At 40.4% G+C, this 13777-nt stretch overlaps 1 protein-coding gene across 2 annotated transcripts in view; it reads right to left on the reverse strand.

Annotated features, from left to right (window-relative positions):
* Positions 1–13313, reverse strand: part of ANTXR2 (ANTXR cell adhesion molecule 2) — a 134129-nt gene extending 120816 nt beyond the window's left edge. The window contains exons 1-3 of one of the 2 annotated variants that reach the window (XM_074346004.1): positions 12282–13309; positions 11555–11626; positions 9046–9117 (exon numbers count right to left, since the gene is read on the reverse strand). In XM_074346004.1, the coding sequence (XP_074202105.1) occupies positions 9046–9117; positions 11555–11626; positions 12282–12436 (299 nt within the window). In that variant the 5' untranslated portion in view covers positions 12437–13309. Of the gene's footprint in view, positions 1–9045; positions 9118–11554; positions 11627–12281 lie in introns of both variants that reach the window. The other variant, XM_074346010.1, reaches the window with a different exon arrangement.
* Positions 13314–13777: the final 464 nt, after the last annotated feature.

The following is a 13777-nucleotide window of genomic DNA, read 5'->3' on the forward strand; positions in this document are numbered from 1 at the left end:
TCTTCTTGATTCCAAAGAGAGCTCACTCGGCAAATTGAGGGTTGAAAAATTTTGATACAGAGACCAGAAAGGAGGAGAGAAAGGGAAAGAGAAAAGAGGAAAGAAAGTGTTATACTGAAGCTTTGGTGAGGAGAAGGCCCTAGAAAGGAATTACATGGAAAGACAGAGGATAAGGTAGGAAGACTCAGGGGTTGGAGCAAATAAAAGATGAACCGAGACTTTGACTCTGCAACTGTTAAACTGTGTAACCACCAGCACTTGGGCGGTTTCCTGGAGCTCGGTTTCTATAGTCATAAAAGTAAATAAGAATGCCTGTTCCAGTGGAGTTTGGACTCACTCACTCTACAAATATTTATTAGGTGCCTACTATGATGTTTATAATATAATGTTATTTGGCAGCACTGAGAATTCAGAAGGTAGTGAGTGCCTGGACAGAAGACAAATTAGAGGATATTAAAGGAGAGAGACAGGAGAAAGGATATGAGTAGTGCCCCAATTAAAAATATATATATTTTAGGAAAACTGTAGTCATTTCTAATAAATGAAATTTTGACTCTCATATTGTACTAGCAAAGTATTTCTACATATTGTTCTTAAGTCCTTGAGAGTTTGAATACAATAACACTATTCAAAATCATGGAGGTAAAGGAAATGTATCAAGATCTATTCCAACCTAACTCAAGGAAATAATGGTAATGTTAAAATAATAAAAGTAAAAGCAAATGTATAAATGTTGTTAATAAAGAAATAGTTTTAATTTATACAAATGAATTAGAGGGATGAGAGGGAGAGGCTAAAAATAAATAATAAAAGTAAAGGATACTTATTCAAAATTTACTGATATGGGTTATGGGTTACATGAGAATCTGAAGAATATTGCCAGAATTACCAGTCTAATTTGTTACTTTGGTTATATACAAGTTTTTTTTCCCTCTAAGCTGGTGTGTTTATTTCTGAAATTCATCTTTGGGATTTCATTATTCCTTTCATATAAACTATGGTAGATAATCTCTAAATATGGCCTCTGTCAATTCCTTCCCACTCTCTATGTGCCCCTCTCCCATCAAGAGACAGAATTTATCCCCTATCCCCTTGAATTACTGTGTGGCAATAGAATCAGGCAGAAATAATGTTCTTAGATATGAGTTCAACCCCTAAGAGAACTGGAGACTTTGCTTCCTTACTCTTACAATTCTTGCTCTTGGCGTGCTCTCTCAGAACCCAGTCATCATGCTGTGAGAAGCCTGTGCCCCGTGCAGAGATCACACGGAGGAGAACCAAGTTATTCCACTAAACAGCTCTAGCTGAGCCCCAGGATCTACGGCCAGCCGCTGTGACTACAGCACCAGGTGACATCAAGTGGGGCAGAGAAAGCCCCGAGCCGAGCCACTGGCCCACAGAATCATGAGCGACAACAAACTTGCTGTTTGAAACACTAAGTTTGGGGGTGTTTTTCACGATCACTGTGCCAGTTGCAGGTCTAAACCTTAAAAAGGCAAGGGAGTTTCCTCTTTGTGCCCTTGGGAGCTAGCTGCCACATAAAAACTTAGACTACCTGAGATCACAGTTAGGGGGGGGAAGCCCAACCCAGCCATGTGCAAGAGCCACACAGAGGAGAACAAAGACTCTGGTCAACAGTCCCAGCTGAGCCCCAAGACACTAGCTGGGGCCAGCACCAACACCAGCCCCAACTTGCCAACCGTGTGAGTGAGGTCATTTCAACTCTTCTAGCCATCCCAGCTTCCTGGTTGACAACCCAGGAAGCCTAAGAGCTGCCCGTTCAAAGCACAGTATTGTGAGAAACAATACATTCTATTTATACCCCTAATTTGGGGGTAATTAATGATGCAGAAATAGATAACCAAAATAGGCATCGGGACTAGGGTAGGAGCTAAAGGAGTAGGACCTTGAGGAGACTCATAATAAAGCCTGGAAGGGCAGTGAGCAAATTGTAATCGGAGGCTCAGTTTAATGGTTATGTCTGCTGCATTCTACTGGTTAAAGAAAGCCATGGCCCAGCCCAGATTTTTAAAATTATATGTCTAAAAAAATATTGATTTTACATACATATATGATATATATATTATACATATTACATTTATATAATTATATACACATGTATGTAATATACATGGGTATCTATGTAGTTGGTGCTTCATTGGAGGCTGCAGAATAACAGTCTACCACAAAAGCAAAAAGCTTCGTTTGTCTATGCTACCACATGCCAATTTAGGTAACGGCATAAGAATAAATGTTACAGGTATTTACATCATAGGTCAGTTCTGTTCTTTATTCTCAAGAGATCGTTAGCCAGGGACATTAGTTCTTGCAATAAAAAAACTGTAAACAAAATGCAGGAGTACACAAGAATTTTATAATGATTAGCCAGTTACATAACATCATTAAATGTTTATTTTAGAAGATAAAACTTAGTAAAGTGAGTAGAATATGAAACAAAACAATGTTCTCAGGATGTTATTGATGTCTGTACAAAATTACTAATGATTTATAATCCACTTAGCATTGTACTTTACCTGAGCAATTACATATATAAAGCATTTAGCAAAATGTCTGATACACATAGTATGTGCTCAATGAACTTCATCTACTACTTTTATTGTCTCCTTCCATTAACAAATCACAATATTAATCAGTCTGACAAAATTAGAAAAAAATTATATAAAGGAAAATCTGTTCATGCATTCAAATATACCCAGCCTAGCTATCTATTTAATTGTGCTATTATATACTGCTATGCACAACATACTGCATGAAAGACAAATTGAAAAAAAAATGTTCCATACAAGTTCCTCAACTTAAAAATTTTTTAAAGGTTTCAAAAGAGGGAAAGATGATTTTCCAGACACAAACACTGCTAATACACTCTATTATCTCAATAACTTGTACTTCATATAAAAACTTGCTTATGGTTTCTTTAACATGCCACTCTAAGACCAATATATGCCAAGGTCTCTGTGGTCCAGAACCCAGACCAGTGAATCCAAAGTAACAAATGGTTCAAAAATATCTGCCTACAAAATGCTCCGCATGATCTGGGTTTTGAGGAAAGGTTTTCTCCAATTTAGTCTACACCTAGCAAAGTGTGGTACACAGCTAACGCCTCAAGTTCGTATCTACTGCGTTTTGTATATTTTTACACCATTTTCCCAGTCAGTGCGAGGAGGAAGTGACCTTCGTGTTTTGCCACTTCAGTGGGCCAGGTCTGTCTCCCAGGCATCAGTGACAATGTATTTAATTTTCTAGAACATACTCATAAAGCAGATGTGGGACTTCACTGAAGTAACTATTCACATATCCACAGCTAGAATCTGAGTTGCTGCCATGCCCAGACTTCTCAGGATTAGCACAATGTGTAGCCAAAGCTGAGTCTTCTAAACAGGAGTAATTACTTCCCTAATAGAATCAAAATAAAAACAAAAACAACAACAGTAACTAGAGTCAGTGCCTCTCACCATGTCACTGGTCTGTAAGAGAACAGAATACACTTAGAGGGTGTCTTTGAAGAATGACAAATTCTGACTAATTGTGAAAACTGGAGAAGAGGAACAGCGAGCCAGAGGCAGTGCAGCGGTTAAGTGCTCACGCACAGGAGTCAGAACTGGGCCTGAATCCTGGCTCTAACTCCTCAGCTGAGTCACTTTGGGCAAAGTCACTCAACTTCTCTAAATTTCTGTTAGAGTTCTGGCACGCAATGATGAAAATGGTGATGATGGGGTCCACCCCAAATCCCATTTCAACCGCAGCCTCCTTCCCACGCTGTCATCAGTTAGGCCTACGCATCACTATATGCATGTAACCATCCCTACCCTGCAATCTGGTGGGCATGATTAGCTCCTTTTAACACACATGGAGACTGGGCAGCAAGAGAGGAAGTGACTTGTCCAGAGTCACACGGCTTGTATACAGCTGCTATGTCCCTCCGACCCAAGGCCCAGTCCTGGCGCTTTCACTTAACAAGGAGCGTGTAGGACCCTCCAAGGTAACAGCTGGATATGCTCTACTTTCTACTCTTTTTAGCCCTGTAATTCCATTCTTATTGCAAGATAGTTATCTCTGGCTACAAAAGAAGTCAGTAACATTTCTTTTTAATTTCAACATTTGTTTAATTTTTTTCTTTTACAAATAATACATTATTGTTGAAATAAAACTGAACAACCCAGAGGTATGGAAAACCAGGAAGGCTCTCCCCACCTTGAATCTCCCTGCTAAGACCATATTGTTATTAGCAATTTGTTGCCCATCTTCCAGACCTTTTTCCATGCATTTATTCTCACACACACACCATAAAAACAGTTAAAATGTTTTCACCATTTTTATTTATCACCCTTAACAGAATGTTCTGAAACTTGCTTTTCTCAATTAGTATATTAGATAATTTTTCATGACATATGTGGATTTTCCAATTCTTTTCATGACTGTATAGCATCTCACTCTATGAATACACTCTGATTTAATAATGAGCATTTAAATTTAATACAATTTTCATTATTATGAACAATGCTGCCGTGTTTAATTTTGCACAGACTTATCTTTGCCCAGTGGTGCTAGTATATTAGTAGGATGTAGTCCTAAACAGTAGAATTGCTGATAGGAACCTTCAAAACTTTTAGATACTGAAAGTTTCCATGCAAAATGAATGAACTACTTTACAGATTAACAATTCTTATAAAAAACTGTTTTATCACAAATAAATTTTAATTCAGATTTAAAAGAATTAGGAGAAATCCTTTCAAATAAGAGAAATGTGTATATTATTTATACTTTTCAATGTAAATTTAATCAATTGACTTCTCTTTAAATTCCTACAAATTTGCCTAAGAAATATTTTTTTCCTAAGTAATTGATTATTATTTTCAGGTCAAATAATTATGACTTTTTCAATTTGGGGACAAAGGTATTGAAAAGAGAGCTGAAAATGTTTATAACTGATCTGTAACAATAGGAATGAGAAAATCAACAAATGTAAGTCATCACTTATTTCTCAAGGAGAGAAAGTACATGATAGAAGTTAATAACTCAGGTTCTAGAGTCAGACCAACTCAATCATTCGTTAACAAATACTCACTGAGTATCTATTGTGTGCCAAGCTCTGTTCTAGGTATTAGATACATGGGTGAATAAGACAAAGAAGACCCCTCTGCTCTCATGCAGTCTGCACTAGGGTTACAGAGATAAAATAAACCAATTAATTAATTAAACAATTTCAGAAAGTGATAACCAAATAAGAGTATTGTGAGCCATTACTGGGAGGATGGGGCAGAGTTCCTGTAGGCTTGATGGACAAGTGGGGCCTCTCAGAGGACGTGGTGCATGGCATGAGGCCTCAGTGACAAGACTGAGCCAGTCAGGGGAAGATCTGGGGCAGAGAAAGAGCAAAACTCCTGAAGTGGAAACAAGCTTGGCCTGTTGTGGGAATGGAAAGAAGGCCGGGGGCGAGACTGTGGCACACGATATTGTAGGAGAGGACTGGGTGAGCAATCAGGTAGAGCTTTAAGGCCAATGGGAAGCGTGTGTCTTCTATGCTAAGCCATTAGATTGTCCTAAGTGTGAGAGTGGCATCATCTGCTTTACACTTTAAGAGACCATTCTGGCTAATACACTCACCACTTACTAACTGTGTCCTTTGATAAACTACATTACCTTTCTTAGCTTCAGTTTCCTCATTTGTAAAGTTGAAATAACAGTATTTATTACATGGAGTTGATATGAGGGTTAAGTGAAGTAATGACTGGAAAACATTTTGCATAATATCTAGCACATAATAATTGTTCACTAAATGTTTTTAATTAAATCACTTTTATGCCATTAAGATTATATTGAACAGAACTAAGCATAATTCACTATCCCCAATTATACAGCATAATACCTAAAAATATCCTTTAAAATTAGTCCTGATTTAAATTGTCTAATATTGAGAGGCTGGATATTTCCATATTGTACCAACACTTGGCACTTTTCCATACCTGATCCTATATAGAGCTCTGAGCTGTTCACATGTATGTGTACACCCCCTACTCTCACACACATGAGAGATTATTCATCCCTGTGTTACCCCCAGGGCCCACAATGAACAATACACTGTGTATAGGGTAGGCAAAGCAGGTAGGTAGGGAGGTGGATGGACTAACAGATACACGAAGGATAAAACTCACGGGGGCAAGAGAAGAAGAGAGTGTTTCAAATTAAAATAACAAAATAATAAAGTTTTAAAATCATGAGTATATAACATGTATAGCTGATCATTTCTTGCCATGTTTATTATTCTATTCATGCATCTACGTAGTACTGACCAGTACTTCCTGCTGAAACCCTAACAGAAGAGGTGGTTCTACACTGCCTTCCAATCTTTCTTCATATCTACTGAAAATATTTAGCAACACTCTGAGAAACATGAAGGAGGCACTTCTCATATTTACCAAGGTGCTGAAGAGTTATGAGCAAGAGAAAGAAAATTGTGAAACCTGCTGTATTTGACCTTTGCATTTCCTTTGCTCACATCTGTGAGTGTGACATACGACATCAAGAAAGTTCATACATAGAATTCCCCTTTCTAGGCTTTGAAAGAAGGATCCTCAATAGCTGTGAAAACATTTGTTTAGTGATCTTGCATCTAAATATGCAAATGGCTTCCACACACTTGAAAGTGTGTAACAGATGGAAAGTGACCTTATATCCAAATACAGAGGACCATAGAAATTTGAAAAGTTACTAATTTAATTAAATAAAACTAGTAAAAGAACAACTAGGGTCAGGAAATAATATCCTTTAGTGGAGACTTTTCTGTGATACACAAAATACTTTTCTATGCATTGTCTTATTTTTGATCTTCACAACTCTTTTAAGAAAACATGGTAGATTATGTCTGCAGTTTATAGACATAAAAACTGACACATTGCATTGATGATTTATCCCAAGTCTCTAAATCGATAAGTAGCAAAACTGGAACTCTGACCCAGCCCTTCTTAGTGTACTTTCTGACACCCCAAACTAATTCAATAAGCCACAAATAGTGCAATTTACTAAAACTGAACTTATTTCTATTTAAAAAGAGACAAGGGAGCCAACTATATATAAAACAAGTTGAAAGTGCATTACTAAAATTCGTCCTGGAATATTATAAATCCTTTCTAACAAGACAATAATCCCTTTATAGAAGCATAATTCCTCCCTGCTCATTAAAACACTACATATTCCCTAGCTGCAGGTAATAACAACAAAGCCTTCATCTCTTGAATTACATATATGCCAGACTCTTCCTACATTCTCCACATTCACTGACTTCAGTTCTTACAACAACCTTATGAGGAAGGTATTGCTATCATCATCGTCATCATCATTACATAAGTGGAAAAAAAGGAGGCACGAAGAGGTTAAGTAACTTGTCCATAACCATTCCGCTTGTAAATTGGTTCAGCAGCTTTTAGCTGCAATATTATGCTGCCTCTTGAAATGGAAGCCTCTTTATCCCATTCCAACTTCTTCCCTGTTAGATAGAGTCAGTGCTAAGGGAAGAATCTCTAATTGTGATTAACCATTTAAACCCTGTCCGCGCACGTCCACAGAATGCCAGCCTTGTCGACCAGTGACTACCCTTCATCAAAGTGCTGGAGAACCCACATGTAAAGTACCTAACAGAAAACCGGACACAGTGTATGCAGGTGACAATTGCTGAGTCCACTATGCATCTGGTATTACTCGAAATGCTTTTCTCTTTGTATGCACTCCATAAATGTTAAAACGGTTCTTTTTTTCTCCTAATGGAGAGACTGGATCAAAAGCTGTATCTTTGGAAATTAAGCTGGGCAATGGAGATAACTTCTTTTCAAGAAGGCAAGGACTGTTATGTAAGTGGATATAGAAAGCTGCTATATGCGGGTTGTTAGGGACTACTATTGCTCTGGCCCTCGATGAGACCCAGATGCCCAGAGGAAAGTATGAAAGGAAGTGTCAGTGAGATGACTGAGGTTGTAAGCTGGACTGCTCACCTGCAGAGAGATGTCCTATCCAGGAAAAGTAAAACTTAAAGCACAAAAAAATCAGAAGTTTGATTGATTTGCTATGTCAATTCTGTGAATTATATATAAGTTATCTGCCTGAGTCCCTTTAAATATTATGCTTTCTTGACATTTTTAAAGAAAAACATTATTTAAAAAAACCCATATACACATAACTTTTCAGAAATCCACATATTATGCAAAACAAAGTACAACAATCTCTCTTGCTAAACTTACAGTTTGGAGAAATTTGATTTCCAAATGTTATTAACCCATTCATTTATTCAACAAGAATTGAGCAAAAACTATCTTGCATACTTTGTACTAACTGAAGTAAATACAAATATGAAGCAGAATTATCTCCCTTCCCACTATGGAAAGCAACTATTCTTCAAAATATGTCAATGACCACTTCTAACTTGTCACAATGATGGATTCAAAGGCCATAGAAATGGTCATATGAAACACTGTAACATTGATTTGGGAAAAAAAATTTATATATAAATTTGAATTTATATATATGTGTGTGTATGTATGTGTGTCTGTGTACTTGAAAGCAAGTTCTTTTATAAAGGTAAACATATTCAACATCAGTGGACCTCAGAGTAAGACTGGAGATACAGGATGTCTGCTCAATCCAGTAATATATCCAAATAGGTCCGTGTCTTTCTCCTCCCTAATGTTCTTCAAATTCCTAGTTGATTAATATATTACATCTAAACAAGAAAATGGAGAACAACTTATAGTACCAGAGAGGGGGGAAGTTGGGAAGCAGTAAATACACACAACTAAGGCAGGGATCTGGGTTTCACTGCACATTGCACAGCCAATATGAATGATATTGATTTTCAGATTATCGGCTCTTTTATATTACTCATACCTCCTTTCCCCTCTATTAGCGAAGAGAACTAAATTGTTTGTGCATTTGCTTGATTCCACTGAGAGACCTGAAGCACCACTTCGAAATATCAATCATTCCTTCCAGATTAGTCTCTACTAAAAGCTTGCAGTGAAATGATAATGCACTAACCTGTCTCCAGTTAATGGCAAAATAATGGTCGCTTGAGAAGAAAACACAATGAAAGATAATCTCATTTGAGGGCTGTAAAATAAGAAAAGAGGCAGTTAAAGCATTTTTAAAAGATATTTTGATACCATACAGATGTATAGCTAGGGAGTCTCAATTAAAATCAGTCTCACTGAATAGTCCAGGCTTCTTTTAAATGGAACTCCCTAAGTGGATACACCAAGTCTGCTCAGCACTACTGCATTTGTCATTTTGGATTTAGTCAGTGCTTCTCAGTCCTCAAGCACTCCTCCCTGACCCATTGGATCATTTAGGGAGAGACTACCTGGAAAGATAAATTCTAGGTCAATGCAATATTCGTTTCTAGGAAGTACTTCTTCCTTTGGAGTTCTACCTCATGTCCTGCAAGGAGGCCAGTCCCTTCAGAGTGATTATCATTAGTGCTATTTAGGGCTCGAGAACAGCCCATTTGATTAAATTGCCACAACGGTGAGAGGAGTTCCTACAAGTTATTCTGAAGTAAGAAAACTAAAGAGTGTCATGGACAAAGTGAAAGAGATGAACAAAAGACATTTTTTGTGCTATGAATTTACTGCAGTTTATCTCATTTCACTTATTTTTTTTTATATTGAAGTGTAATCATTTTACAATGTTGTGTTAATTTCTGGTGTTCAGCATAGTGATTTGGTTATATATATCTATATATTTCATATTCCTTTTCACCATAAGCTATTATAAGATACTGAATATAGTTCCCTGTGCTATACAGCAGAACCCTGTTATCTATTTTATATGTAGCAGTTAGTACCTGCAAATCCCAAACTCCTAATTTATCTCTCCACCCATCCTCCCTTCCCCGACCCCTTGCCCGGTTAAGAATTAGTTTGTTTTCTATGTCTGTGAGCCTGTTCCTGCTGAACAAATCACGTTTTGATACGCATTTTCAGTTTTCCAAGCCTTGAACATCACATTTTCAATTGGCAACAATTGCCCTGGATAGCTACGTCTTTTAAGCTTTAGGCATTAATCTCACAGAATGGTTCTTGTTTCTAAGACACTCTATGCAACTCTTACTAAGATCTGAAACTGAAAATCTGAGACTAAGATCTATCGGCTGAAGATCAGAATGATCTCAAAGTATTATACATATTTGAAAAGTCATCCTGTTGGGTAGTCACCCTTTATTCACTTCCTATAATGTATCATTAGTTAGTAACCAGCAACTAAAGTCAAGCCAGAGAACTGTGCATTAGAGAATTCCAACTTGCAAACCCAACAAAATAAGAGCCCCATTTCTTAAAAATGTACTGCAGTGACCCATTGCTTTCAATGGAAATCTGTGGGACACTGCACACTATTGGATTAAATGAGAAAATTTATAAACAACTGTCTCTTCTGCCTTTGATATTTAAGGATACAGAGCCTTGTTCATTTTTTCTTTCCTAGACAACTCTACCTCAGACCCTGTCCAGAAATGAGTGTTATACTTGGCTTCTTAAGCAGGCGACTGATGATTGAACATGGACAAGCATACATTTTTATAGGGATAAGCTTACTGCTGCCAATAACTGAAAGCAAGGATTGCCTAGGCCTCTACAGATTGTTTGAAGTTACTTGCAACATGACTTTCAAAATGTTTTGATCATCCAAGCCTGTTTTACAGAAAACATTTGGGCTAACAAGACTGAAAGAAGCAATATTTAATGATACAGCTCCTTTTCATGTCCTTTCCATTATTCTGATAAACTTGAATTTGCTCATTACATTTTTTTTTTCTTAAAAAAAAAAAGGAAGGGAGGAGGCCTTCAAAAGCCTTCACCAGGCCTCAAAAGCCTGGTGTCCTAGGGGTATTTTTAAATAGGGATGCCACTAATTCTTAGTTACCTCTAAATAAGAGAGTAAGCTGGATTTTATAGCAGTTGTGCTTTTTATAGGAAACCAATCTTTCCTAGTAAGGCTTATTGCATATATAGAACAGTTAAATTTTAAACCAGCCACACACCCACACATTGTGTAAACACAAGTCATTTCTTTAAACACACACACAAGTGTCTTTTCTGGTAGTGGGTTATTAACACATGTTCTTTTGAAGTTTACCAACACTTTTTTTTTTTAAATGAGGACCTCTACAATGCTAAGAATTGTGTGGAAAGAAAAATATATTATGGATACTATTAGCATAAATGTTTAATGTGATAAATTATGAGAAAGCATAACTGAAATTCAAAACATGAAAATTCAGAAAGGAAAAGACATTTGGAATAGTATTTGAAGATACTTCCCCAGAGCCAGAGCCAAGTTTCTGGGATCCAGATGAAATAGGCCCTCAACAACTGAAGGGCTGTCCTAATAACAGCATGTGTGTGATAAGGTCTTGAGGCACTTAAAAATCAACATTGCAGTAAAGGCTTTCTCTGCAAAAGGTGTCCAAAAGAGGATACCCTCCCTACCCTTTGATTTACTTCCCTCCACTTCAAACTCCCCTGCTTAGAAAAGGAAAGTGAAGAAATACCTCACAAATCTCTCTGTAAGTTGCTGGACAAAATTGTAAATTTCAATCCAGTTATTTGCCACACTCCCAGACCTGAAAAAAAAATTGAACTGATTAGAAACATATTTACATGGGGTAACCTGACCTCTTCTTCACCCAAGGTAAATATCAGTAGCTGAAACTTAGTTGTTACAAGAATCAAAGAGGTCAAACCATCTTCAGGGATCACCGGCCTGCTAGTTGTTTGGAGTAGGATCCCAGCTCTTCAAAGTAAATACAGCCTTCCTTGGCAGGAAATGCAAACCACACTGGGCATGTTAACCTTGGATTTTGCCTAGTGACAATGAAAGTGCTGTGATCAGGACAAAACCAGGCAAACTTTAGCCATCATGAGGGGGTCACAACAGAGAAAGCCGAGAGTCTTGTCTGGATTCCAGGGACGCAGAAGGCTACCCCAAGTGGCAGCAATCTCGTTTCCCAAGAAGTCCCAAGACTGGCAAGCAGTGACTACTCATCTCCCCAGAGAGCCTAGCAGTTCAGGCCTTCTCCTGTCACCCCTACCCCACCCCCAGCCCGCACAGATCCGAAAGCGCTTGCCTTTCGGACAGAGGTATCAACAGGGCACCCACCCATCACCGGTTTCCAATCTTTCTGCCCAGGTCGCACACACATCTCACCCTCCCCAGCCACAGCTCACCACCCAGTGTCACTCTCACCAGAAGACCCTGGAACTCCCTCCCACACTCACTTGTCCAGGACGAAGTAGAGATCAAAGGCTCCTCGGCAGGAGGGTTGCTCCTGGGCGCTCGTCAGCCCCCCAGGACCGCTGAGAGCTAGCAGCCACAGCCCGGGGACCAACCAGCTCCCGGGACTGCGGGCCGGGGGCAACCCCGCCACCATCATGCAGCCAAGGGCCTGTGACTCCTTCCTGCTCGCAGCCCCCTCGGCTCGACTCGGTGGGGACGCTACTGTGGTACGAGTTCCCAGGGACGCACCCTGGGAAGGGGGACTGCCAGCAGCTAGGGCGCCCGCTTCTAGGTCAGCGGGACCCACTAACTGACAGAGGGAGGGAGAGGGGGAGGGAGGGAGGTCCTAGGAGGACAAAGGGAGACTGCAACCGCCGCAGCTGCCGCCGGAACTCTTGACGAATCCCAGTGGAAGAGAGATCCAGACCTCCCCCTCCCGATTCCGGAGAGTTCCTGCAGACAATGAGAGCCCACGGCGACAGCTCGCAAGAGAAGTTCCTCCCCAGCTCTGGTCGCCCGCCTGGGACCGGGGCCGGGAGTTCCAGTCCGCCAGGGGGGCTCAATGCCGGCAGCTGCAGTGCGCCGCGGGACAGGCACCCCCGGGACGCGGCCACTGCCGCGCAAACTTGGAGCGGAGACCCCTGTCTTCCGGTTCCCTTCCTCCGGCGGCTAACTCCCCTTGACACTCCAAACTTTCTTCCTTGCACTCCGCACTGGCACAGCGCAGCCGGGCGGTCCCGTTTAGGGGAGGAGGCTGAGCTGGCCCCGGGGCTAGTGGCTCAGGAGAAGCTACTCTCACCAGGCCAGAAGGGATCTGGCCAGGTCCCCGCGGTGTCAGTGCGTCCCGGAGGCCGAGGGCGGGGCCTGATGCGAACCCGGCGAGCCACACACGCACACTTCTGGGTTCGTGCCGAGCTGAAGATGACTAACGGCTTGCCAGTTTTGGAAAGAGAAGTCGTTTAGAAAAACAAATGTCCTCTAGAAATTGAGCCGATCCATGTATCCTGCAGGCCCGGCCTATTTCAGCAGCTGTGCAGAGCAGCCCTCTGTGTGGCTGGGAGACTAGAAGTCTAGCAATCTCAATGGATGTGATGGCCCCCTCACTCTGCCCCACCTCTGCCCCGTCACTACCGCAAGCCGACTTGCTGCACCCTTACCTAAGGAAGGCAACTTCCTCTTTTATTATAAACCTACTTCGTAGTTCAGCTCACCAAGCCTAGAAACGGTGGGGTGGGGGAAATGGGGAAGTCGGGGTGGGGAGCTGGGGAGAGAACTCTTCAGGAATGGAGAGTTGTGCCTCAAAATATTTCATCCCACTTTTGTTCATCTCAAGCTCCAGATAGTAAGAATTCATCCTGGAGCAAGCTAGGCCACCCTCACCAAAGTTTGCATGCATTCAAATTCTCTGCTTACTCATTCTGCACCCACTCCCTCCTCTCTCCCCCTTCCCACCACCTCTGCCTGAGACTTTTGCCTTCGGCTTGTGGAAACCTAACAA

Source organism: Camelus bactrianus, chromosome 2 (assembly GCF_048773025.1).
Source record: "Camelus bactrianus isolate YW-2024 breed Bactrian camel chromosome 2, ASM4877302v1, whole genome shotgun sequence".
NCBI classification, from domain to species: Eukaryota; Metazoa; Chordata; class Mammalia; order Artiodactyla; family Camelidae; genus Camelus; species Camelus bactrianus.